Consider the following 26,997-nt stretch of genomic DNA (forward strand, 5'->3'; position numbering starts at 1 on the left):
ATTATCATTGGATGCAGAAAAAGCATTTGACATGATTGAATGGAAATACCTTTTTACTACATTGGAGAAGTTTGGGTTTGGCCCGAACATTTGTGCATGGATCAAATTACTGTATACCAATCCAGAAGCTTCAGTTTGTATCAACAACATTTGTTCAGACTACTTTAAACTAGAATGTGGTACTAGACAAGGATGCCCTTGTCACGCTACTGTTTGCAATTGCCATTGAACCACTGGCAATACATTGTCGAAATACTGATCAGATAAAGGGGATTATCAGAGAAGGACTGGAACAGAAAATTCTCTATATGCAGATGATATGGTACTGTATATATCAGACACAAAATTCTGTGCCTGCAGTCTTAACAGCACTCACAGAATTTCAAAAGATCTCTGGTCTCAGAATTAATCTGAATAAAAGTGTACTCTTTCCAGTGAATTCTCAAGCATATAATATTAGATTAGACACCCTACCTTTTATCATTGCAGAACAGTTTAAATACCTAGGGGTAAACATCACAAGTAAACATAAAGCTCTTTATCAACAAAATTTCGCCGTCTGCATGGAAAAAATTAAACAAGACTTGCATAGATGGTCAACCCTTCATCTCACACTAGCTGGAAGAATTAACACTGTTAAGATGAATATTCTTCCTAAGCTCCTTTTTATTTCAAAACATCCAATATACATTAATAAATCATTTTTAAGCAATTAGATTCAACAATAACCTCATTTATTTGGAACTCAAAACATTCACGCATCCAAAGAGCGACCCTACAAAGACAAAAGGCAGAAGGTGGCATGGCTCTACCTAACTTCCAGTTTTATTACTGGGCAGCAAATATACAAGCTATAAAACCTGGACACAAATAGAAGAACATACACAGGCTTGGTCCGCAATAGAAGTAAAATCCTGCAGTACTTCTTTATATTCCTGCTCTGTGCCCAATAAATACAAGTTATCGGCAATATACTAATAACCCAATTGTGCTCACTCACTTAGAATATGGAACCAATGTAGAAAGCATTTTAAGATGGAGAAGCTTTTATCTGTGGCACCTCTGCAAGAGAACCACCTCTTTCAACCTTCACAAACATATGCAGTTTTAAATATCTGGAAAAATTTGGAATTAACTTGCTTAGAGATCTTTATATAGACAACGTCTTTGCATCCTATGAACAATTACATTCCAAATTTAACATTCCAGCTACACATTTCTTTCACTATCTTCAAATCAGGAACTTTGTTAAACAGAACCTTCCAGATTTTCCTCATCTTGCACCCTCATCCATGCTGGAAAAATATTGCTCAATTTCAAGGACTAGACACCATCTCTGCAATATATAAAATCATTTTACAATCCCTCCCCTTTCAAAGATCCAAGAGGACACTGGGAAAAGATCTCTCAATTAATATATCAGAAAAGGAGTGGAAAGTAGCAATGCAGAGAATTCACTCGAGCTCCATATGCGCAAAGCATACAATTATACAACTCAAAATTATATATCGAGCACATCTGTCTCGTCTAAAACTCTCCAAAATGTTTCCAGGGCATGATCCAACCTGCGAACGCTGCAATCAAGTCCCAGCCTCACTGGGTCACATGTTCTGGGCCTGCACCAAATTAACATTATTCTGGACAAAATTTTAATTACCTTTCAGACAGCCTTGGTCTCACAATCCCTCCTAACCCATTAACAGCTGTGCTTGGGGTTCTTCCAGAGGGGCTTAAAGTGGAGAAAGACAAACAAATTGTGATTGCATTCACTACACTTTTGGCACGCAGACTTATTCTGATAAACTGGAAGAATCCAAACTCTCCTCTTTTAAGTCAGTGGGAAACTGATGTGTTATACTATTTGAAATTGGAAAAAATCAAATACTCAGTTAGAGGATCTGTACAGATTTTTTTCAAAACATGGCAGGATCTAATCAGTAATATTTTAAAATAAGCTCTTAAAGCACAGAGGAAGCAATTATTTCTGTATTTCTTTTTCTTCTCCATTCATCTCTATTGGCTTAGCAAACTTATCAATTTAGGTATGTTTACAAGCCTTAAATTTTACTCCATTGGCCTTGCTCTCTCTATCAGGGGTGGGGGTTGACTTGTTCTCAATTCTAATTTTTGTAAAAATTGATTTGCATGGAATGATTGTAATAAAATTAATAAAATTTTTTAAAAAAATTTAGTGTCCTCTGAGTTATAATTTAGGAGGAATCTAACAGAGGCAATTCTTGCTGTGTTGTCAGCCTCTCTTTCTGTTTGCGAAAATCCTTTCATAGGTGCCTTAAACACCCATAGAAGGATGGGGAATACAGTTTCTTCTAAACGATGCTGATCCACATAATTATTATTGTAGATACTATTCTGGCTCTTACAGATTTATGTTTCTTTGCTCCTTTTCCCCTGTCAGAACCTGAATACAGTCGAACTGTAGAATATTAAACAGAATTATTGAGGAAAGATTTCAAGGTCTAGTGTTACTGATCATTCTGTGTCCAAAGGTTTTCTTATTCTAAGCCAGCCTTTTTCACCAATAACACTAATGCTATTTTCTATTCTTAGTGTGAATTTAAAGATTCAGGTTCTAAAGAGCATTTGGGTTAGAGCAGTATTTCTTAATCACTGGGGTATTACTGGTGGACCGTGAGTTGCTACTGTATAAAATGGTAAAAGGTTATGGTGGGTCACACTTGACTTACCAAAAGAGACACCCTTTGCCCATATGTGTTAGTCACAATGATACTTAAATGGAAAAAAATGGGTCACCAAAAAGGTTGAGAAATATTGTGCTCCAGTATGCAAAACCCTAAAAAAAGTGTGACTTTCATAAATGTTCTGTGGACCAAGTAGGCTTTCTCTGTATTGTTGATTAGAAACGTAGAACTTTCTACAAAGAACTTTAGGTTGGGAGCTCCCACAGTGAAGTTTTCTCTTGATATAGTATATTGGTTCCAATCATGACAGTAAGAAAGTTTGGACCAGTTACTTTCCCATTTCCCATTTCCTGTTGAAACTCACATTTTTCATCTACTTCTACCCTTTAATGACTGAAGCTTCACTTATGTAAACCTGACAACCTCTCCTTTAACATATGGTTTACTTCAGGCTTCAGACATGCATAAACTCATTTTAGCTCTTTACCACTTTGCTACATTTATGAAAGCAACTTAGGTCTGTGCAGATTTGGGCTAGTACCTTGAGTGTTTTTTTTTTCCTTTAGCCTGATCTTTTGGAGATTTGCTCTTGTTATGTGAATTGGATACATGCTTGTTTTTGGTATACTCATTTGACTAGTCAACATCAACAAATCATATTAATTTTAACTGCTCTATCACAGTTCCTCTTCCATTACAGACCAGTTCTAAGCTCATCTACTACTGGTCTGATCTGCTCTCCTCTGTATCCTTGGTTTCAGTGCTGTGGAGGACTGATATTGGGAAGCAGCACTGAGTAAACGACCACCTCTAAGGAAGTCCAAGTAAAGTAAGTCTTTAGTAAAAGATTGTTGAAGACCTTGTCCAGAGCAAAAAAATAATCTATTTTTAAATATATTTTCAAGTTGATAGTAGAAGACTAAAAATTCCAAATCTTCAAACGTGTGTCAAGAATCCCCCGCCAATATAAATACTCATAAATCTAACACTGGAGACCCTAGATAAACAAAACATTATGTATGCTATTTGAGTTTTTGCTAGTTTAGAAGAAAACGTCTTTGTGCTTCATACTGAGCTTTGATGTTTTTTCAGCCTGTTCCATACTATGATTCTCTCTCTTTTCATCTCTTGGTCTGTCTGTGCCACCTTGCCTCATGGTGTACTAAAGATAGTGAGTGAAACAGACTGACCATGGTTCACTTGCCAACAAGCTGATTGGCTATTTGACTGTTGTAGTGTTTCATATTAAATGAGTGAAACAAAGAGGCAAAAACATTTTTATCATCACAAGGCATGTGTCACACATGAGCACATGGGAGGCAGTCGATGAGCTTGACTAAATGTGGTACGCCGGATCAGGGGTTGAGTAAGTGCATTAATGTCCTTTCTCCCTCCTCTGCAGATTGTCTGAAGGAAAGCCAGCCTAAAACTAGCACTCATACAGACTCAACTTCCAGTGCCAGTCCCCACACTACTCTTGACCTCACACCTTCTCCTCCTCTGCACCTATAAAACTAGTCTACTCCACTTTTTTAGTTAGTCCTGTTTTGGACTCGGTGCTTTGAGACTACTCTATTGGTTACTTCTATCAATTCACAGATAATATTGAGAATATATGGGGTGGAACCCAAAATCATTCATGTTCTCTTTTTGTTCTTTTCACACATGGAAGCCTGATAATTCTGTTCATGGTTTTGCACTAAAAGTCTGTGTCTAATCTGCAAAATGTCTATTTGAAAAAGGGAAAAAAGAAATATACAACAAATCTATATACACAATTTATAATTTGGACATTCCCCCTAAAAGAGTCTTATGTAAAAGAAGATTAGAGCACCAACCATCATATTGTTTTGTTTGAGCCACAACCTGGTTAAACACAAAAAGTCATTCAGCAGTGGATAAGTCATAAAAGAAACATTTACTGACTCTGATGAAAAGCTGTTTGAAGACTTCAAGAACAAATCTGAAACCACAGCCATATCTTCAAGGAATACTGGAAGAAACCATTGTAAAGCTACGGCAAAAGATATTGAGGAACTAAAAAGGACAAAGCTGCACATCAGTGTATTTATTGAAATCACATGAATTAATCAATATGTTTTATATAGCAATGTATTTTTATTAGAACAGTGTCTGAAGATATGAGCTCCGAAGAAGAACTACTCACAGTTCTGTCTCAGAAAAGGCAGAAACAGGGAAAAAAATTTTTGAAGCTTTTATGGAATCCATGAACAAGACTGAATACCAATTTTTAAACTTTTTTCAATTATAACTGAAGAGGCTGTACTAATGGATTCATTGCCTTAAACAAAGTGAAACATTTTCATATTATTACTACATAATTCATCAGCAAGCATTGTGCACAAAGATTTTAAATATGAAAAAATGTAATAAATGTTGAGATAAAGGTCATGTACTCAATTTGGGGAAAAACACATTCAGAGGAAACTGTTTTGCTTGCACCTGGATGGGGTAAAGGGAGACTTGTTGCTGCTTGGGGATGTGCAGTGTCTCAGCTGAGGTATATTTTCGTCAAAACTCAGAGAGCTGATATCTGAAATCAGAGACTTTCTTACTTTATTATATTTTCTAAACATTATTCATAAAGCCAATTTGTGGATGACCAGTAGTATTTGGATTAAGTATTATTCACAGACCTACGTGAATTGCTGAATGAGCTGAAAATCGAGGTGCAGGGACACATAATATTATGTGATTATCAGTGATATTACCTATTGTCACACACATGCACATGAGAGGCAGCTAAAGGGCTTGAGTAAGGGCAATTCCAAATCAGCCTGGGATGTGGCAGAGTGCACCGACTCTTTTTCTCCCTTTCCTGCAGACCATTCATGGGAGATTCCACCTAGCTCTCGACGTCACTTCCGGGTCTGAGCCTATGGAAGAAGACCTTGCCGGCTCCAGCCCCTATAATGTCACGTCCAGGCTCGAGCCAATGGTTGAAGACCCTTATGAGCCTGACCCCTCTGACCTCACTTCCTGTCTTCCCCTTTAAAAGCCTCCACCTTTTCCCTATTCCCTCAGTTCTGTTTTGGACTTGGTTTTGTGCACATCAGTGCTGTTATACATTTTGTAACTTTGCAGCAAAGATACCAATATACGGGTGGCTGCCCCAAACATTTTTGTGACTCTTATGTCTGGTTTTTGCGACACTATAAAATAAGATTACAAATGCTCTGAAATAACTTTTAAAGCCAAGACCTGTGCCTTTTATTCATATGCCTTCTAAGCCTGAGCACCAGGGCAAAGACGGAGCACATCTTCTTAGTGTGTATTACATTGATCAAGTTTGGAACATCTTAGTTGAGTTCAACAGGTTTACAATGGAACCTTGGGTCATATCTCTGAACACATACAAATCAGGTTACGACCAAAAAGTTTGCCAAACTTTTGCATCTGTTCATGACCAGACACTCGAGTGATGAACAAGCCAGTTTCCCTTCCTGTTCGTACGCACCGGTGATTTACGCACGTGTTCAGTCTCTCCCTATACAGTACATTGTTCTCGGTCAGACGTGCATCGCGCAGAGAGCGACTTTTACCTCAAAACTGTAATCTCCTCTCCACCCAGTTCCTCCTCACTTCCTTCATGCCAGAACTTGGCTCCTGCAATGTTACTTTTCTTGGTTGTTTATGGTTAGTTTTTGTATAAATTATGGATTTTTCAAATGTTAATTTTTTTCCCCTGTTTTTAAAACTCATTAAAAAAAAGTGTTTACAGCGAGCAGTTCGTAAGGCAATTGTATTTACATACAATCCTATGGGGGAAATTACTTCGGTTCTCGACCAAATTGGGTTGTGACCAGAGTTTTGAAACGAATTACGATCGTGACCCGAGGTTCCACTGTACTGATTTTATTTCACAGCCTGTACAATGTTACTGTGAATGCTGTGCAGAGTGAAGGCAGAACCTCTGTGTTTTTCCCAGTTGATTCTGGGTTCATCAGGGATATGCTTTTGCTCCTACTCTGTTCAGTGTTTGCATGGACTGGGTGTTGGGCAAGGTCGCGGGATCTAGTAGCTGTGGGACATCTATTGTTGCAGAATGATTCACTGATCATGACTTTACTGATGATGCTTTGATCTTTACAGAGTCAATGGAAGCTCTTATTGGGGCTCTCAAGAGACTGAGTGAGAAATCTCAGTGTCTGGGCTTGCGAGTGTTCTGAATAAAAGCCAAGATCCAGGCCTTTAATGATCTCTTGGCCACAGCCATCAGCAGTGTGTCTGTCTGCAGAGAGAGTGTTGACCTTGTTGAGAGGTTTATTTACCTTAGCAGCAACATTCATGTCTCTGGTGACTCTTCCTGTGAAGTCAGATTGGGAGAGCATCGGAGGGTCATGAGGTCGCTGGAAAGGGGTGTGTGATGCTCCCAATATCTTTGCAAAAGGATAAAGGCCTTAGTCTTTAGAGTCCTAGTGCTTCCAGTTTTGCTATATGTTTGCGAGACATGGACGCTATCCAGTGACGTGAGATGAAGACCGGAATCCTTTGGTACTGTGTCTTTTCAGAGAATCCTTGGATACTGCTGGTTTAACTTTTATGTCAAACGAGCGGTTGCTCATGGAGTCCCGAATGAGGCACATTACCTGTATCGTGAGGGATCAATTATAGCACTATAGCGATATGGCATGATACCCGAAGGTGATCCGGCTCACAGGATCCTCAGCATTGAGGACCCGAGTAATTGAACCAGGCCAAGGGGACACCCATGTAACACCTGGCTGAGGCAGAAAGATGGTCATTTCTTGGAAGTAGGACTAGACTGCATGTCTGCCTGGGGGGGTTGCCAATCAGGATCCCAAGCTGTTTCATCGTGTGGTGGGTATGGCAACGTGCTATACTAGTGCATTCTACCCAACCTGACCTAACCTGATATCACTGTTGTCTCATACTGATGCTCCCTCTTTCACCTCAACACAACAGCAGTGGAGAATGAAATTCACCCTCTGCAAGATGGCACTTAAATGAAAGCTAGGGTAGAGATCAACTTAACTTAATCAACACCTTGTTTTTGCTGGAGACCTGCTTCCTGCAACTGCAGCTGCAACTGCCCTCCTAATCTTTTGGCTGCTCCTGTTAGGGGTTGCCAAAGTGGATAATCTTTTTCCATATTCTCCTGAACTTTGCATCTTGCTCTGTTATACCCACCACCTGCAAGTCTTTCAGCTGCAACTGCCTTGACTATGAGAAACAAATGCCTATTTATCCAATGCTAACATTAAGGAAGAAAATATTTTTTTCCTAAAATAAACAACACTGCTAGTTCACTAAAGCACAAGTGTTTTAGTGTTGGATACTGCTACTGTACCAAGGTGCCCACAGTTTGGATTTGCAGTATTAGAGCTCCAAATTAAAACTTTGCTTGTGCTTGACCAGTTAATAAAAAGGAACCCTTACATTCAAAAAGGTTGGGCAGCGCTTATATAAGAATCTTAAGTATAAAGAAAGTAATAAAATGATAATATACATCCAATTGTTCAAAGCTAAACTGCAGTATTTTTCAGCTGTGTCTAAATAGTAAAAAAAAGTGTTTAGAATAAAACTTTTGTGAAATTACCAATAATCGTATGAAACTAAATGTTATTGCAAAGGTAATCATTCAGTACTATGATTAGAAAATCATTTAGAAAAGGAAGTTAAAAGATAGGAGTGAGTGGTTATTTACAGCAGTCAATTAGGGTTTGTTGCCATTGCCCTTAAATGAGAGAAACCAGAAGATGGACGTGTTTCTGCTGAGGGATCAATTGTTAGTGGTGGGTTTTTGTTCCATCACTGTGCATTATTTAACTCTTAAGTACTCTTTTCTAAATCAATCAAGTACTATCTCACTATCAAAACGTGTAAGATGTTTAAGCATAAGTTTGATATACTGTACACTACATGGGTCATTTTAGTTTATTTGTGTTTTGTGATTTAAAGTACAGCAAAATTGTTTCACTGTTATCTAATTGGAATGTTTGAAATGTTTTTTGTAATGAAACATCATGCATTTTTGTTGATTTTTTACTGCAAATTCCATTAACAAGTTACATTACAAACATCTGGCTAATCTGTACTTAAGTATTTTTCCATTGTGGTGAACAATTTCTTTCTTAGTGTCTAATATTTGTTGTAATGTACTAGTAAAACACACATTGCCAAATGAATTTCCCATTTTGAGATGCTAAATTTACCTTGAAAATAAAAACTGATTCTGTAAATGATACAAATTTGGCGTATGAACAAAAGCGGAAATGTTAGTACGCACAAAAAAATCCAGATCCATAAATCTGTGCGAACGGTAACTTCTATTTTCTTCCGCTACATAAATCCCAGTCAGTGTGAAAAGTAATACACGTACATGCACCTGCTGCCACTCCCTAACTCCGCCCAGAATTACGCCTCTTTGAATATGCAAATCAATATAAACAGCCCTTGAGCTACAGAGAAAAGAAAAAAAAATAGGGACACAGTGGAGAGGAAAGCTCCAAATGTCAACTTTAATCTCGAAATTTCCACTTTAATCATGTAGTTTATTTTGTTTTTAAAGTAGAACATCACAAACTTCATCTTAAAATTGTTTAATTTACTAATTTCTTAAATCCCATAGTAACTAAAGTAGCACATTAAATGCTTTGTTTTGTATGTGTTCTTCTATGTACTTTATGTGTGTGAATCACAACATGCTACTTAAACGGGCTTTCTCTTCCTCCAACAGGACACAGAATCCATTACATTCGTGATATTATAGTTCTCTGAATAATTTCAATACTGAAATGTATACTTGATATCATTTCAGTATTCATGTCATATCAATTAAAGCATTATTAAATATGGGAGCACAGTGGCACAGTGATAGTGACGAACTGGCGCCCCATCCAGAGGTTGTTCCCGCCTCAAGCAAGATGCTTGCTGCACCGTGCGCAACCTTCGACAAAATAATTTATTACAGCAGTACTGTCTCTTTCAAATGTACTAACCTCCAATTAATGTCCTTACTTTCTTTCTCCAAGTACCCAATCTCCACACAATCAGCTCAGTAATAGACATTAAGCCATATGTAAGCTTAGAACTCAGATTCTTCAAAACTTTTAAGGAACATTGAAATATCTTCGTAGTATATGTTAAATTATTCTATCCATCTATTCTTCCAGTGTAGCGCCAGCCCCAGCCCCAGCAAGAATACAGTGCAAGGCAGGAACAACGGGGCGCCAGCTCCTTGCTAGCGCTGCAACACTGTGTCCTCACATGTTTTAATTATTAAAAATATAGATTACTAGCAAAATACCCACGATTCGCAGCGGAGAAGTAGTGTGTTAAAGAAGTTATGAAAAAGAAAAGGAAACATTTTAAAAATAACGTAACATGATTGTCAATGTAATTGTTTTGTCACTGTTATGAGTGTTGCTGGCATATATATATATATATATATATATATATATATATATATACACACATACACACACATATAAACATCTACATATATACACACATATATATAGAGGATTAAGCCCGCTTTTACTGGCCTGGGATCAATGAGGAGGTCCGGCGGTTCTGTCAATCCTGTCCGGAGTGCCAGACCCGCCAGATTCCTAGGAGGGACCGTGCTCCTCTAGTCCCTATTCCCCTCGTGGACATCCCTTTGAAAGGATAGGGGTCGATTTGGTGGGACCCTGGAGCCCTCAACCCGTGGCCACAAGTATATCCTAGTCATGGTGGACTATGCCACCCGGTACCCAGAGGCGGTTCCCCGCGCCCGCTAATACTAAAAGCATCGCACGGAACTGGTTAACTTGTTTCCGCGTGGCATACCCAAGGAGGTCCTCACGACCAGGGTACGCCTTCACTTCGGATCACGTTCAAGGAGGTGGCCAAATTACTGCAGATAAAGCACCTGAAAGCGCCAGTATATATATCCACATATATACACATGTATATACATATCTACATATATATATATATACACATACATACATACATACATATATATCTACATACAAATATACACATACATACATACATACATATATATATATATATATTTGCTATATACTGTATATAGCAAAATCCCCGCGCTTCGCAGTGACGAAGAACTGCTTTTAAATTTTTATTAAGAAGAAAAGAAAACCTTTTTAAACTGAGGGAAAATATACCAATAACTATCTGTTAAGGATCTCTTTGTATACCATGTTGTCAGTTCAGCAGTCCAGTTGTAATATGACCAAGCTGTGCACTGAGATTACTTTTGAGAATGCAACGTATAGTTTTGTCCAGGAGAAAAACAATGTTGCCTCAAATCAATGGCAACCTTTTGTAGGGTGTGTCCCTGAGACTTATTAAATGTCATCGCGAAGCAGAGCCTTACTGGAAATTTGAGGCATTTCAATTGAAATGGGAGATCAGAGGGTATAACGGTGATGCCAGGAATACATTCAGAGTGTGGCGCTCTGCTGTTTTTTTGTGTAGCTGCCTTCACACAGCTTCTCCACTGCTTTATAAACGAACGCCATATAAGGCCATCGGTTCTCCTTGCTTCGCGGTTCTGTACTGTTTTAGTGTTCGTTTATTACGATTCTTATAGTTATTGTGTAGCTATTCGAGACTTACTTTACTGTTCAGGTACCCATGTCCTTTATTTAATCCGCGGCTTGTACGTTATTTTTTGTTAGTTTATTACGATTATAGATATTTATTGATTCCCTTCTTTAGCTGACTGCCTGCTCATATAACACGCTCCGCTGTTTTTTTGTGAAACAGCCTTTACACAGCTTCTCTGCTGTTTTATAAACGAACGACATATAAAGCCATCACCTTGTCAATTGTGTAATGCGTTTTTTGAACAGGTTTGATGCATGGAAGTGATCACTCGTACTGCGTTCAGTCAGTTCACGTGAGCTGCTCTCTTGTGTGATGTTGCGATGTCCACGGCTTTATTTAATGTTAGCTAAGACCCGGCACTTAAAAGTTTCTCACTACAGCAATTTTAACTCCGTTACAAAGTGATCCAAAGTCTCGTTTATACCTTGTGTCTTCTCATTAAACTTGTATCTCGCAAATAAAGTATTCGTCGTTTTTCTTCAACGCTCTTTGGGAGCTCTTCCTTCTTTTCTACATACTGTGGTCACAGTCAGTTCGCGTGATTACGTGGGAGGCGTGATGATGTCACACGCAGCTCCGCCCCCCACGGCCATCAAGCTAACATCCATTACAGTATATGGAGAAAAATAGGTTCCAGTTATGACCATTATGCGTAGAATTTCGAAATGAAACTTGCCCAACTTTTGTAAGTAAGCTGTAAGGAATGAGCCTGCCAAATTTCAGCCTTCTACCTACACAGGAAGTTGGAGAATTAGTGATGAGTGAGTGAGTGAGTGAGGGCTTTGCCTTTTATTAGTATAGATTTAAATGATGTTAACATTTTATCTGTATAATGTAATAAACATATTTTGCTGCATTTAATCTTAAAAATGATATCGTCATCATACGTAAATACACGCTTTATAAAGTGGCTCAGGTTGTGCAATATTGTAACTGTATCGCAAGTTTACAGTGAGGTAATTGTACTTATAAGTACAAAGCGTTCTACAAGGAGCACTTGCTGGACTGATTGAGTGCGTTTATAGTTCTTGGGATGAATATATTTCTGAACCGCAAGGTCTGTGCGGGAAAGGCTCTGAAGCATTTGTCGTATGAGAACAGTTGAAATAGACTGTAGACATGGCGGCGTGTGCTTGTTGCTGTTCACCGATAATTCTCTTTCTGATCAGCTGCTATAGAGCTGTGATTCCACACTCAGATACAGTGATATAAATACTCCGAGTGGTGCAGTGAGAGTAAAATGGAAAAAGATTATCAGCTGTGGCAACCCCTAACAGGAGCAGCTGAAAGAAGAAGAAGAAGATGCAGTGAGAGTAACAACGCTAAAGCAGCTATGGCATTTGGAGTAGTTTGGCCATTCCATGGACCATTATATTGTTACAAGTTAATTACAATCAGATGCCTTAAAGTAATAAACAATATGCAGTTAATTTCAGTGTATTTGATACAGGGATGTGGATCTAAAAAAGAAAGGGAAACCACACTGGAACAAAAGCACTGCTTTCAAGCTGGGTGCCGCCAGTTTGCGAAACCGAGTGGAGAACTTGCGTATGCCAGGGTTTGAGCTAGCGTGAAAATGTGTGTGGCTTTATGCCAAGTTCAGGTTTTGTACATCACAATTTGAGGGTGGAAATGGGAGTACGCAACATTTTTGTGCATACGCACAGTTTATACATGAGGCCCCTGGTGTTAAAGAAGTGTTGACAGACTCTGTTTAGCTCCACAAAGTATAGTACAAGCAATACTTGTGTCCTTCAGTGTTTTGGAATTAATACCAATACAAAGACCCTCCTCAGTAGTAGCTATACTACGGGTTATTGTCTTTTTTATTATATCTTAGAATTTTTTATTTACTTAACATTATCAAAATAAATGGCAGTACAAATGTTTTGAAAGTAGCAACATTCTACAAATAATATGTGGGATGTAAAAGAGTGATACCAAACATAATGTGTCAAAAAGGTCGACCTTTGAACAGTCTACAACCCTTTTATTTGACGTTATGTGATACACTTATAAAAACAGTAGACAACACTAGATAGAAAAAACAATGCCTGCTTGGTACCTACTATACAGGTCTGTTTCATCCAGAATCTCAGATTTGATGATTTCTTCAATAACATCCTCTAAAGTAACAATGCCCAGCACTTCATAGAAAGGATCACCTTCTCCCTCATTATTGACCCTCTGGACTATAGCCAAGTGGGATTTACCTGGAAACAAAGAAAATAATGTAAGCAAGAGATACTTTCTTTGGCATGCTTACCCTCCTTTTCAGCATATGACAAAAACAGACAAAAGAGATTTTTTCCATTAACATGCAGTTCAGCCTAAGCATCAGCTATCGCTTTATATACAAACTGTCTGTCTAGCAATTAATACTTTCCACTTTATAGAAAGCCTCCTACAAAAATGCTGCAGCTACAGTATGGACTAAAATGTGCGTTCTATGCAACTCTGTCTAAATCTTGTATTACACTGAACATTAAATTGTCAAGCAATTAGCAATCAAAAGAAAATAAAAAATAACTCATAATCGCATAGCAGACAAAAAGTCATAATCAAACCCTAAAACCAGAAATGAAATTTTTTGAGAAGCTAGTTTTCTCTAAGTGATGGGTTTTTCCACACATTTAAATAAATTAAATAAGATGGTTGCCGAACCCCATGACATTATGTATATGCAAACACATAGTATGACATGCTCCCAGGGATGTTTAGCATCATCCTAAATAAAATTGAAAATAATGGAGCTGATGACATCACAATCAGGCAACATCAGTATAGTAAAAAATGCTGCAGCTACACTATGGACTGAAATGTGTGTTCTATGCAAATCTGTCTAAATCTTGTATTACACCAACAAAACACTAATTCTGTATAGTCAATAATGATAATCACTCACTATTAATGATTAATATCAGCTTTCTTTATTTTTATGGCTGTTTCCTTCAGTAAATTTATTAAATCTCTGTCCTACTGGACGCAGACTGTTCCATATGCAGCAAATGCATATTCTGTCCAAGTTATGCAAAATAAAATCAAGTAGGACAACAGTCCAAAAATAACTTAAACAAGTATCAAATCCCTTAGATTTTCCATTAGGTTTCCCAGGATCCACTGTATGCAGTTTAAAGCCTTTCTTATGAATGCCTCCTGTCAAAATGTTAAACAAATTCTTTTCCTATTCTCAGCTTGTGATCATTTAAAAGGAATTTTTCCAGAGGAGAGGCTAATATTAGACTCAAAATGAAGTTTCCATTCTGCTTTAGTGATATTCTCACCAAAGTAACTGCTGTGCGATATGACATTTTGGGGCCACTCATTTATATGTACATAGGCATAGTTTAGTCACCAAATGCTATGAACTGTATGGATTTTATCTGCTAAGATCCAAGTTATGTATTGACTGTAAACAACTAAGCAACAAATGTCCTCAACTACTGCATATGATTTAGTCTGTTTCTGAAATGGACTTGTACATAATATAGTAATGAAAAATAAATATATATATGCATTCCTTTTACTTCCATGATAAGTGAATTTAGGCAATTTGGTCAAAACTTAACTATTGAGTTAAATTCAGCTTATGATTCTACAATGTTCAAAACCCCAAGAAAACTGACTTGTCTTAAATAAGTTGCATCATGTTCGTCTTGCTATAGGATCCAGGCCTAAAGTATTTTTCCAGTGTTGCCCTTTACTTATTTCAATATCCTTCAAAAAAACATTTGACCTATGTCTAACAATAACTGGTGTAAAAGTTGTTTGATTAAGCCAGTTTACTTAATTTAGTCATGGGACCAGGCCTATTGATTTGCAAAATTTCTGCACAAGTAATTTTTGAGATACATAATTTATTTAAATATACATGTGCACACACACACACACACACAAACACTCATGCACTTACAGGAAGTTAAGATATCTGACAGTGTGTTTGTTCCAGCACATGCTGAATGATAAAGAATAAGAAATAAACACACAAACCACAATAAAACTAAAGATCAATGTAGACGGAGCACTAAGTCACTATGTCTGTTTATGCAGCTTGTTTACTGCATTTGACCCAATGTGTTCAGTTTTTAAATTAAAAATTATTAAAGTTGTTCACTTGATTCAGTCTCCTGTTCATTTTACTCTAAATTTATTTATGTACATAAGAAAAATTATATAAGTGAGTGTACTTGATTGTATATTATTGTACAGTACAATCGGTTGTATTATATTGTAAAATCTTGAATTGAGCACTTTCCTGTAGTATCACTGAAGTAAAATATACTTACAACTACTGTATGGACCAAACCATACATATTTTCTTTTTTATACATAGAACTAACAAATTTCACAAGGTAATCCTTTTTAAAAATGGATACCTTTGCGGTTTTCATGTACAATATATTCAGAACATGCTTTAAATAAAAGTAAAATATAAGTAGATATTCTCCAGACAGAACATAAATATTCCTGTAAACCGCCAAACCAAATTTGTGTTGCTGGAAAAATTCAGTACAATGCTTTGGCCATTTCACACAAATGAATGCACTAGTGGTAATTTATGGTGATACTTTGTTCAATATAAATGATTACAGAAAGCATAGCATGCATATTTTCTTTCTGATAATAATAATGATAAGACATACATTTGTCTTTCTTTTGAAAAGGTAGTTTTCGTATGTGTTTTAATGTTTGACCCTTTGGACAGTGGTTCATTTTCTTACCACAGCATGATATGTGTACAGTAGCTAGTTCCTTGTGCACGTGAAGGATGAAAAAACAAAACAAAAAGAAAAATCCATCCATTATCCAACCGCCATATCCTAACTACAGGGTCACATCGGTCTGCTGGAGCCAATCCCAGCCAACAATGGGTGCAAGGCAGAAAACAAACCCCGGGCAGAGCTCCAGCCCACCGCAGGGTGTGCGCACACACACACACCCACACGCCAAGCACACACTAGGGACAATTTAGAACCGCCAATGCACCTAAACTGCATGCCTATAGACTGTGGGAGGAAAAGGGAGCACCCGGACGAAACCCACACAGACATGGGGAGAACATGCACACTCCACCCAGGATGCAAACTCGGTTCTCCTAACTGCAAGGCAGCTGCGCTACACACTGTGCTACCGTGCCGCCCAAAAAGAAAAATGAAAACCCAAAATAATAAGCAATGGAAAATACAAGGTAAGGGCGGCACGGTGGCGCAGTGGTAGCGCTGCTGCCTCTGGATTAGGAGACCGGGTTCGCTTCCCGGGTCCTCCCTGCGTGGAGTTTGCATGTTCTCCCCGTGTCTGTGTGGGTTTCCTCCCACAATCCAAAGACATGCCGGTTAGGTGGGTTGGCGATTCTAAATTGGCCCTAGTGTGTGCTTGGTGTGTGGGTGTGTTTGTGTGTGTCCTGCGGTGGGTTGGCACCCTGCCCAGGATTGGTTCCTGCCTTGTGCCCTGTGTTGGCTGGGATTGGCTCCAGCAGATCCCCGTGACCCTGTATTCGGATTCAGCGGGTTAGAAAATGGATGGATGGATGAAATACAAGGTGGAAACAATCCATAATGCCACTTATTGCTGTTTTACCAAGATGTGTGAAAGACAATCATATTTTAGTGTTAATCTCTGTATTATAGTAGGTAAGTGTGCCTTTCTTCTTGGAAGGGAGTCCATATTATGTACAACAGAGACAGTAAAGCCAAACAGCAGAAATTAGTAGTAATTGCGAGATGTATGTTAAAGACAGGCCAGTCTCTGTATGTATTTGTGTCCAATTAAGTCCAGTGTGTCAGAATGAATTGTAATAAGCTTTCTTGCAATATATGGAGCAGCTGACAACTTTTTTTTGCCTGCACTAGACAAAACATGCTACATTACACTTGGTCAAAATTTACAGATTTTGAAGTGAAGGAAATAGGGCTGTAGTACATGAAGTGACATGTCTACCCAAACAGAATAAAGCAGCCCTATAACCCAGACGCAATTCAAAAACACTTTCAGTTTATGTTTTCTGATTTTTTTTAATGAGGCAGAATGAATATAATGTTATACAACTCCATTATTCTACACAGAGCACAGTTTTCTGTTTAACGGTATAGTAGCAACAGTAAATTATTTTTACATGGACTGTGACATTATAGAATTCTGGAAAATAAAGTTAATGACAAACTATGCTACGAAGATATTGTCATACTTTGTAAATACTTGTGTGTATTATCTGAAGTTTCCTTTATTGACAGAATATCTACTACCATCATGTCCTCTGGATGCTAATTCCTGGAAGCAAAGCAGTGATCAATGATATTGCCTCTATTAGTCACCTGAGAACACTTTATTCTTTCTCACTATTTCACAGTGCCCTGCCCCTTTAAGGAGTGCACTATTGTTAATAATACTCTTCAAGCACATGCATTTAAATCAGGGGTTCTTAACCTTTTTAAAAGTGCAACCCTTTTATTAGTTTTAAAAGTGATCCCCAAAAATGTTGAATTAAGCAAAGTAAAAAAACAACAGTTTTTATTACTGTTGGATTCAAAATAATTTTGGATGCTTAGCCATATTCCTTACAGTGAGACATTGTGACAGCTTTTCCACCCCAATAAATAACAACGAACTAAGATGTGGCCTCAAAGGTAAGTTATATACTGTAGTTAGTTCATTTACAAAGTCTGCAAAATCAGCCAGACACTTTCTGTACAGTTCCAGTACTATATCATAGCATTAGCAGTAAGTGAGCCAGCCAATCTTAGTCAGCTATGAATGTAAGGCCTTGTCGTTTCTCCTTGACTTCTATACCACACTTTTTTCATTGGTCTACGTCCCTGTTTAATTTTCTGCCTAAACTTTCTTCAAAGCTGAAAAAAATAGTATTTCTTAAAATTTCTATGCACAGGGTTTGCATTTGCTCTTTCATACTATGCTACCATACTATTTCTTGTGACTGTCCTAATTACACTATACATAATAGATTTTACAAATTACAATATATATTCTATACATTTATAAATTACAAACAGCAACAATATGGTAACCTTACATGAACAATTTTAATTGTCTTCTTTACATAAATCCAATCAACATCTAGGGATTGAAACAATACAAGTTTGTGTTTTTCATGAGTTTGTTTTAGCATCTTAAATTTTGGCAAATGGTTTCTATGGTAATGGACCCCCAAATGTATGTATTTACATTTTACATGATTGTGTGTTTTAGTTTCCATATTATATAAGCAAATCTCACGTGGGCAACATATTCTTTTTTGCTGAGGATTAGCATTGGAATGATAGATATTTGTTAAATGTAGCACTCGCTTAAATACTATTACTTGCCTTTTTCTGTAATGGGAAGTGGGTGCAGGTGTGTGTATAAGCTAAGAACTGGGGCCTCATGTATAACGGCGTGCGTAGAACTCGCACTATAACATGGCGTAAGCACAAAAGCCGAAATGTGCTTACGCAGAAAAATCCAGATGCAGGAATCTGTGCGTACTCCAACTTCCACGTTCTTCCGCTACATAAATCCCGATCAGCGTGAAAATTAACGCTCGTGCACGCGCATTATTTAATGCCCCTACTCCTCCCAGAATTACGCCTTTTTGAATATGCAAATCAATATAAATCGCCCTTAAGCTCAGCCTTCTGTGAAAAGACAATGGGAAAAGCACGGGGGAAAATATAAGAATTTCAGCGAATACCAAGTGGAGGCAAATGAAAAACATACTATTTGTTCAAATAAACCGTGGTACAATCAACAAAAGGAAGTTGATCGAGTGACATAGCGTGTTGGAGAAACTTGAAAGCTCACGTTCACAAAATCGCACAGTGCCGGAAATAAAAAAGAAGTCACATATCAAAGTCGCCGTGAGAAGCCGAGTTGTAAGCCCACTGTCTGAGTGTCATATGAAAGCTTATTAGGGTACAGAGAAAAAAGGCACACGGTGGGGAAAAAGCACGAAATGTCAACTTCAATCTCGACATTTCCACTTTAATCACGTAGTTTATTTTGTCATTAAAGCAGAACATCATAAACTTAATCTTAAAATTGTTTAATTAACCAGTTTCTCAAATCACATCGTAATTAAAGTATAGCACGTTAAATGCTTTGTTTTGTATTTGATCTTCTATGTGCTCTATGTGTGTGAATCACTACTTGCTTCTTAAACCGGCTCTCTTCCTCCAACTGGACACAGAGTCCATTACATTCGTGATATTACAGCTCTCTGAATAACTAAAATACTGAGATGTATATGTGATGTCATTTTCATGATGATAGGAGTTAAAGCACGTTATTAAACATGTGTTTCACTTCGATTAAATAATTTATTGCAGCAGTACTCAGGGGCGGCTCTTGGCTTGTGGTGACATTGGGCAGAGAAAGAATCGGTGGCTCCTTCGTCCGTCAGTGTCAGTAAGGCAGTGTATGCACGGTGGATGGCCACGTCCATTGCAGACACTGCATAGCCGCCTCGTGCTCATGACACAAGCATTTAACGTTTGCCGAAATATGTTGCTGCGTTTTTAGCTGTGTTGTTATTTTCTCTTTCTGTTTTATATTCAATATATATTGGCGTGGCTGTCACTGCAGTCCTTGCTTTTCTTTCCCCAAGTAACCGATCGCCACACAATCAGCTCTGTAATAGAAGTTGAGCCACCTGTAAGCTTAGCGCCGATTCTTCAAAACGTTTAAAGAACATTGAAATATCTTCGTAGTACATGTTTAATTATTCTATCCTTACCGACACTCCCAGTGAAGAATATAGATTATTTAAACGAAGTTAAAGTTTTATCTGTATAATTTAACAAACATATTTTGCTGCATTTCACCTTAAAAATGATATCGTCATCATATGTAAATACATTATAATTATAACTATAGTGCAAGTTTACAGTGGGGTGATTGTACTTATAAGTATAAACAGTTCTACAAGGAGCAATTGATTGAGTGCATTTAAAGTTCTTGGGATTAAACTGTTTCTGAACCGCGAGATCTGTACAGGAAAGGCTTTAAAACATTTTGCAGTGGCTGAGACAGCGTGTCCTTGAAGCTGTATACCGATAATTCTCTTTCCGATCAGTTGCTGCTGTGATTCACACTCAGATACAGTGATATAAATACTCCGAGTCGTGCAGTGAGAGTAATATGGAAAAAGATGATCCGCTGTGGCAACTCCTAACGGGAGCAGCTGAAAGAAGAAGAAGAAAAATAAGAAGAGGAAGGTGCAGTGAGAGTAACAACGCTAAATTAGTTATGGTATTTGGAATACTATGGCTGTTCCCTGGACCATTATATTGTTACGAGTTAATTACAATCAGATGCGTTACACTAATAAACAATATGCTGTTAGATTCGGTGTATTTATAAAGCCGCGTCATGAAAATAATGAGTAACCACACAGGAACAGTAGCACTGCTTTGACGCTGGGTGCCGCCAGTCTGCAAAACCGAGCGGACAACTTGCGTACGACAAGGCATGAGGTACCGTGGAAAAGTTCTTACGCAACATTTCTGTGCGTACGCACCGTTTATACATGAGGCCCCTGGTGTATTCTAAGTTGCATAAATAGATCTTTTCTGGTTTAATAAAGTTCTCTTCAGTCCACTTTTCAAATTCCTCTTAACTTTATTCCCCTTTTCATATAGTAAAATAAAGCAATAGGACAAAAAAGCAGAATCAGTCATATGTTACAAGCAGATTTATAGCCCCCTTTGCTTCTGCTGTGCAAGAATAGAAAAAGAGGAGGCATCCTAACGGTAAACAATAAAATGCATGCAACCCTTCAAAATTTAAGCATCAGCCACATGCATATGCTTAAAACATAGGATAAATTGCTGAGACTTCATGTCATGCTAACAGACACTCCAAAGGCACAGTGTGGTCCACCTGAACACACAGTGCTCAGCAGAACAGGCCAAAAATACCATGAAAATGATATCTGCAAAATGTTGGCTCGGAACATTAAATTGTCAAGCAAACAGCAATCAAAAGTAAATAAAAAATAACTCATAATCAACACAGTAGACAAAAAGTCATAATCAAACCCTAAAACCAGAAATGAAATTTCTTGAGAAGCTAGTTTTCTCTAAGTGATGGGTTTTTCCATACATTTAAATAAATTAAATAAGATGGTTGCCGAACCCCATGACATTATGTATAAGCAAGCACATAGTATGACATGCTCCCAGGGATGTTTAGCATCATACCAAATAAAATTAAAAATAATGGAGCTGATGACATCATAATCAGGCAACATCAGTATAGTAAAAAATATATATATAAAATGTAAAAACTAATTTAAGAAGACCAAATTAGTATAACTTCTGATTAAAGTGTAAATCTTTCATTCATATATGCCATAAAGTTTATCTTAATAAAATGGTACTGCTTAAAATGAGAAAAAGGGTACTGCCAATTTCTTTTTCAGATTTTTACAGAGCTGCTCTATATGTTCATCATTTCAAGATAAAATTTACAAGTTGATGTTTCATCCCTTCCTTCATATGCCTTCATAAGCTCTTGTTACTGCTTTGTATTGGAAGCATGGGGCAGATTTGTCCAAGAATAATAGTTAATAGAGCTGCTAAAACTGTGTAAATCATTATTAAAATGAACAGGGAAATAAAATCTGGTGAAAACCAGGGAGAAACATACAAATACACACACACACATATTTCATCAATATAGAGGCAATAGAGATACAGTCTGGAATTTTAAGCATTATAATGGATGAAAAAATGAAAGCAGTTGATGCCAGTCTATTTACAGGATTATTTTTAGATGAATTCCCAGACATAAGCATTAGCAATTGTGAGATAGTGAAGGCCATACTGCGAGGAATTCTAAAGTAAAAGATGAGAGAGTATTCATCTGCTGTTGTTTATTGAATGTAGAAATACAAATATAAATCTTCCAACAGCAAATATCAGACACATAAAAAGTGACTTCTTGACATGCTTGACTTGAAATGTCTTTACATGCTTGATTTGAAATTACTTTTTTATTTATGCAAATGCTGTTGGAAATAAGATGTTATAGATAAATATAGCCTAAATAATGCCTCAGTCTTTTACCAAATCCATAATGACTGGAAAAAACTCAAATGACCTCACAAGTGTCTATATAAGGACTAAGAGTTGATCCAATGTTTCACGGAAGGAAAAAAATTCACATTTTTCTTTTTGAATCTGAGGTTCAGTTATCCGAAACCGTCTGCAGTAACCTGGACTAGGTCTTCAGGCAATGTCCTCACATTCCATGCAACACTGAAGAGGCACATTAGACAAAAAGCTCCAACAATTTAGATGTACTCAATTATTGCAAAAGTCATCATTACCAATTATTGCATTAAAATCAAATAACTGTGTGCCAATTACATACAATATTCTGTACACATATTTGAAACAAATTAAGCCAAAAACTGTTTTTATAAATTACTTCATTGTAGTTTTAAACTTCAATAAATCAACATGAAGTTTTCAAATTCATATTGGTCACCTTAGCAATTAAAACAAATCACTTAAGCTTAGATAAGACCATGCATGCGAATAAAACTAAATATATGCACACATGCTACAGCAATTAACTGAATGTACATACTGTAATTTAAAAATGACTAAACAGGAGAATCCCGTTTACGTTTATGGTGAGAAGCATCCAACCACCTCTTTCAAAATTCTCCCAAGCACGTTGCAGTTCACTGATTACAAAGAAAAATACTTAAATAAGTGTCACTGTTTTTGTAATACACTAAATACAGATAAAAGAATTAACATATTATGATATACGTTATATGTTTTTACCCTTTTTAAACAAATGTTACTACTGAAAATCACCTACCAAATTCTTGATCCAACATCCAAAAAATTTAAATTTTAGTAAAATGCTAAACATGGGAATATGAAATTGGGGTTTTGTAATATTAAGTGTTGCAGGTCATGTGTATGCAGTATCAAAGCACAGAACAAATCTCAAAATACGTTAATTTAAACTTAACCCTCAGTAATAAAATCCCTGCACTTTCTAAAGCTTGCTTACAGCAGACAAGAAATATTGCAAAATTAAAGTGTATTGTTAGGTTGCTACAAAATCAAGTTTATTAATTTGTTTAAGGTAAAATTGACTATTGTAATACTTTATGGCCACGCTACTAAAATCCTTACTTACTACTCTAGAGTTAATTCAAACCACAGCAGCAAGGTTCATAATCAGAACTAAGAATTACAATCATACTATAGAACTACAGTTCAGAAATTGCCATTCCAGCTCAAAGTTAAGTTTAGAGCTAATGTTAAAATTTTTCTCCTCTCATACAAAAATGATAAATAGTTTAGCCTCCATTCATAATTTATGGAGTATATTAATTACTAATTTCAACAGCATAAACTTGAAGCTCAGGATAAAGATCTATTTAACATACCAAGGCTAAATGTAACTAAGTGTAGGAAGTAGGGCTGTAGTACATGAGTCAAATTTAGAGACCTTTTTCTCCTGCATTGAACTTGGGGGTATTCATATTCTCTCTTATCTTGGACTTGGTCTTTGGTTTAAACAAGTTTGGTCCTTAGTGCCAAATTGAGACTATCTTCTGTCTTTTAAATTACAGTCATTAGTATTTAAGGTTTGTTAGATGTTATGTCTGCAAACAAGGCTTGTTTGTGTCTACTCATACAGGTCAGGGCTTACTGTGCTTAATTTCTTGTGCACTTTCCATCCTGGAGTACACTTTAAAGACAGGCATCTGTGCACCAGGCAGGTGAGTTCATAGTCAATCAAATAATGCTGAAGAGAGCTCACCTGCCCTTAGCTCTCAATTTGTCTTTCCAACCACTTTTCCTGCAATGTGCCATGGCAGCAGTAGACCATGCAGGTCAACACAGAGTTCCATGTCCCCAGCTACAGATTTCAGCTTTCTTGGGTAATTCCAAATGTTCCCAAGCCACCATGTCTGGGGCAGCTGTAAGGGGAGCAACCAAAGGGACATCTTTATGACATGCACAAACCACTACAAATGGCTCCTTTCGATTCAGAGGAGCAGCGACTCTACTATGAGGCTACCCCGAATTACTGAGCTTCTCTCCCCATCACTAATTGCCATCCAGACACCCTGCAAAGAAATCTTGTTTCTGCTGCTTGTATTTTCAGTCATTATCTACTCATGACTGTAACTGAGGACAGGGATGAAAATCAACCGGTAAGCTGAGAGTTTATTCTTTACACTCAGCCTCCATTTCATCACCATGGACCTGTACAGCACCTAAAGTGGTGCTGCTGCTCTTATCCGCTTGTTATTCTCACACTCCCTTGTATTGTCACTCGTGAACAAGATCCTGCGATACTTGAACTCCTTCTTTAAGGCCATTTGTTCCCCACTCAGCTGGAGAGAGCAATCCTCTATTTTCCAAGACAGAATCATGACCTGAGACTTGAAGGTACTGATCCTCATCCCAGCCACTTCACAATCAGCAGCGAATCACTTGTGTGCATGCATAATGTCACATTCAAACGAGGGAAAGAGGGAAACATAATCTACTTAAAGTAACAATGCTACCCCTAGCCTACCCAACTGGACACTCTCAAATCCTGAGCTGCATTTTGATATCCTGTTCATGAAATACACTCACAGTGAAAGAATTAAACTTAAAAGAAAGTATTGAGAGACAGTTTTCACTGCACTCATATAGAGAACAAATAACATACATGAGTTATGTTACTCCATATTGCTGTAGCACTCCCACAACTCATGCAGAGGTACACTGTCATAGGCTTTTTCCAAATTTGCAAAACACATGTAGACTGGGTTATTATATTCCCATGCACCCTCTAGCAACTACACTGGCCTAGACAGACTCCACATTGTTCTTCCTGTAATGTTGGCTCAACTATTAGACAGCTTCTTCCTTCCAGCATCCTTGCATATGCCTTACCTGGGAGGCTGTACAGCGTGATCCACCTGTAGTTGGAACACACCCTTTGGTCATCTTTCTTAAATGTGGGAACCACCACACCAGCCTGCCATTCCTAGGGTCCTTTACCTGCTTTCCATGCAACATTAAATTGACACATTAACCACACTATCTTAACAGTTGAATGGCCTTGAAGCTGATCTGTCAAACAGTCTTTCTCCATGGACTCCAAAGCTATATAAATTATTGTAAACCTCTATAGTATACAGAGATTTCATGCACTAATGTATTTTATGCAGGTCATTATTCTGTTTCCCAACAAACCACAAGAAAGAGTGTTATGACTCTTGTCTTTAAAATGATGTAAAAACAAAATACCACTGACAACTGTGCTACAGTATCTGCCGTCAGAGGATAGAATATGATAATTAAAAACTTTGATTATTAAAAAGGCAGCCCTAATTATGGTTGTTATAAAATAGTAATTCACATTGAGTAGATAACAAACAATATTTTCATCCTGGCAAAGATGTAACTGTTTATATCTGACGCAATAAAGATTTTTTTTATTCTGTCCATGAAAGCAAAGATGTACAGCTTTCTAGAGATGTCTTTATAAATAAAATGCCAATTTTCTTTTTGGGATTGCAAAGCCACATGATAAATTTTGATTTGAGATGTAAACACTGGTGCTGTAGCTGTACGTGGATTCTTTTCCATAAAGCAGGAGAGCAGTAACAGAAGTATTTCTCTTTTATATTTTCTTCTTCTTAACCAACAAAAAAAAACATCTCTTTTTTTTTGTCTCATGCCTTCTCAAAGCAGGGTTCCCACCTCCTAGCATGCGTCTTCTAAAACAGCACCATCTACTGGAGCCCCCAATACAGTATGTAAATCATAGCACAACATTTCCCCCTTTCAACAAAGATTGTTTTTTAAATTTAAAAACTTAAATATTACTTTTTAAATCTGAGTATGCAATTTAGTAAGTACTGAGCAAGACCGGCAAGTATTCATAAATTCTTCCTTCAATGCTGGGCTTACAGTAGAATGTAAAAGTTTGGGCAACCTTGTTAATGGTCATTATTTTCCTGTATAAATCATTGGTTGTTACGATAAAAAAACGTCAGTTAAATATATCATATAGGAGACACACACAGTGATATTTGAGAAGTGAAATGAAGTTTATTGGATTTACAGAAAGTGTGCAATAATCGTTCAAACAAAATCAGGCAGGTGCATAAATTTGGGCACCGTTGTCATTTTATTGATTCCAAAACTTTTAGAACTAATTATTGGAACTCAAATTGGCTTGGTAAGCTCAGTGACCCCTGACCTACATACACAGGTGAATCCTATAATGAGAAAGAGTATTTAAGGGGGTCAATTGTAAGTTTCCTCCTCCTTTAATTTTCTCTGAAGAGTTGCAACATGGGGGTCACAAAACAACTCTCAAATGACCTGAAGACAAAGATTGTTCACCATCATGGTTTAGGGGAAGGATACAGAAAGCTGTCCCAGAGATTTAAGCTGTCTGTTTCACAGTTAGGAACATATTGAGGAAATGGAAGACCACAGGCTCAGTTCAAGTTAAGGCTGGAAGTGGCAGATCAAGAAAGATTTGGGATAGACAGAAGCGGCGAATGGTGAGAACAGTCAGAGTCAACCCACAGACCAGCACCAAAGACCTACAACATCATCTTGCAGCAGATGGACTCACTGTGCATCGTCAACAATTCGGCGCACTTTACACAAGGAGATGCTGTATGCGAGAGTGATGCAGAGGAAGCCTTTTCTCCGCCCACAGCACAAACAGAGCCGCTTGAGGTATGCTCAAGCACATTTGG

General features: G+C 37.5%; 1 protein-coding gene across 1 annotated transcript in view; it reads right to left on the reverse strand.

Moving 5' to 3' along the window:
• The window catches only part of LOC120515864 (metal transporter CNNM2-like), a 166,873-nt gene extending 142,183 nt beyond the window's left edge, over nt 1-24,690 (reverse strand). The window contains exons 1-2 of the mRNA XM_039737249.1: nt 24,543-24,690; nt 13,331-13,474 (exon numbers count right to left, since the gene is read on the reverse strand). Coding sequence (XP_039593183.1) covers nt 13,331-13,474; nt 24,543-24,690 — 292 coding nt within the window. The remainder of the gene's footprint in view (nt 1-13,330; nt 13,475-24,542) is intronic.
• Between the last annotated feature and the right edge of the window lie 2,307 nt (nt 24,691-26,997).

Source organism: Polypterus senegalus, chromosome 1, assembly GCF_016835505.1.
Source record: "Polypterus senegalus isolate Bchr_013 chromosome 1, ASM1683550v1, whole genome shotgun sequence".
In the NCBI taxonomy this organism is placed as follows: Eukaryota; Metazoa; Chordata; class Cladistia; order Polypteriformes; family Polypteridae; genus Polypterus; species Polypterus senegalus.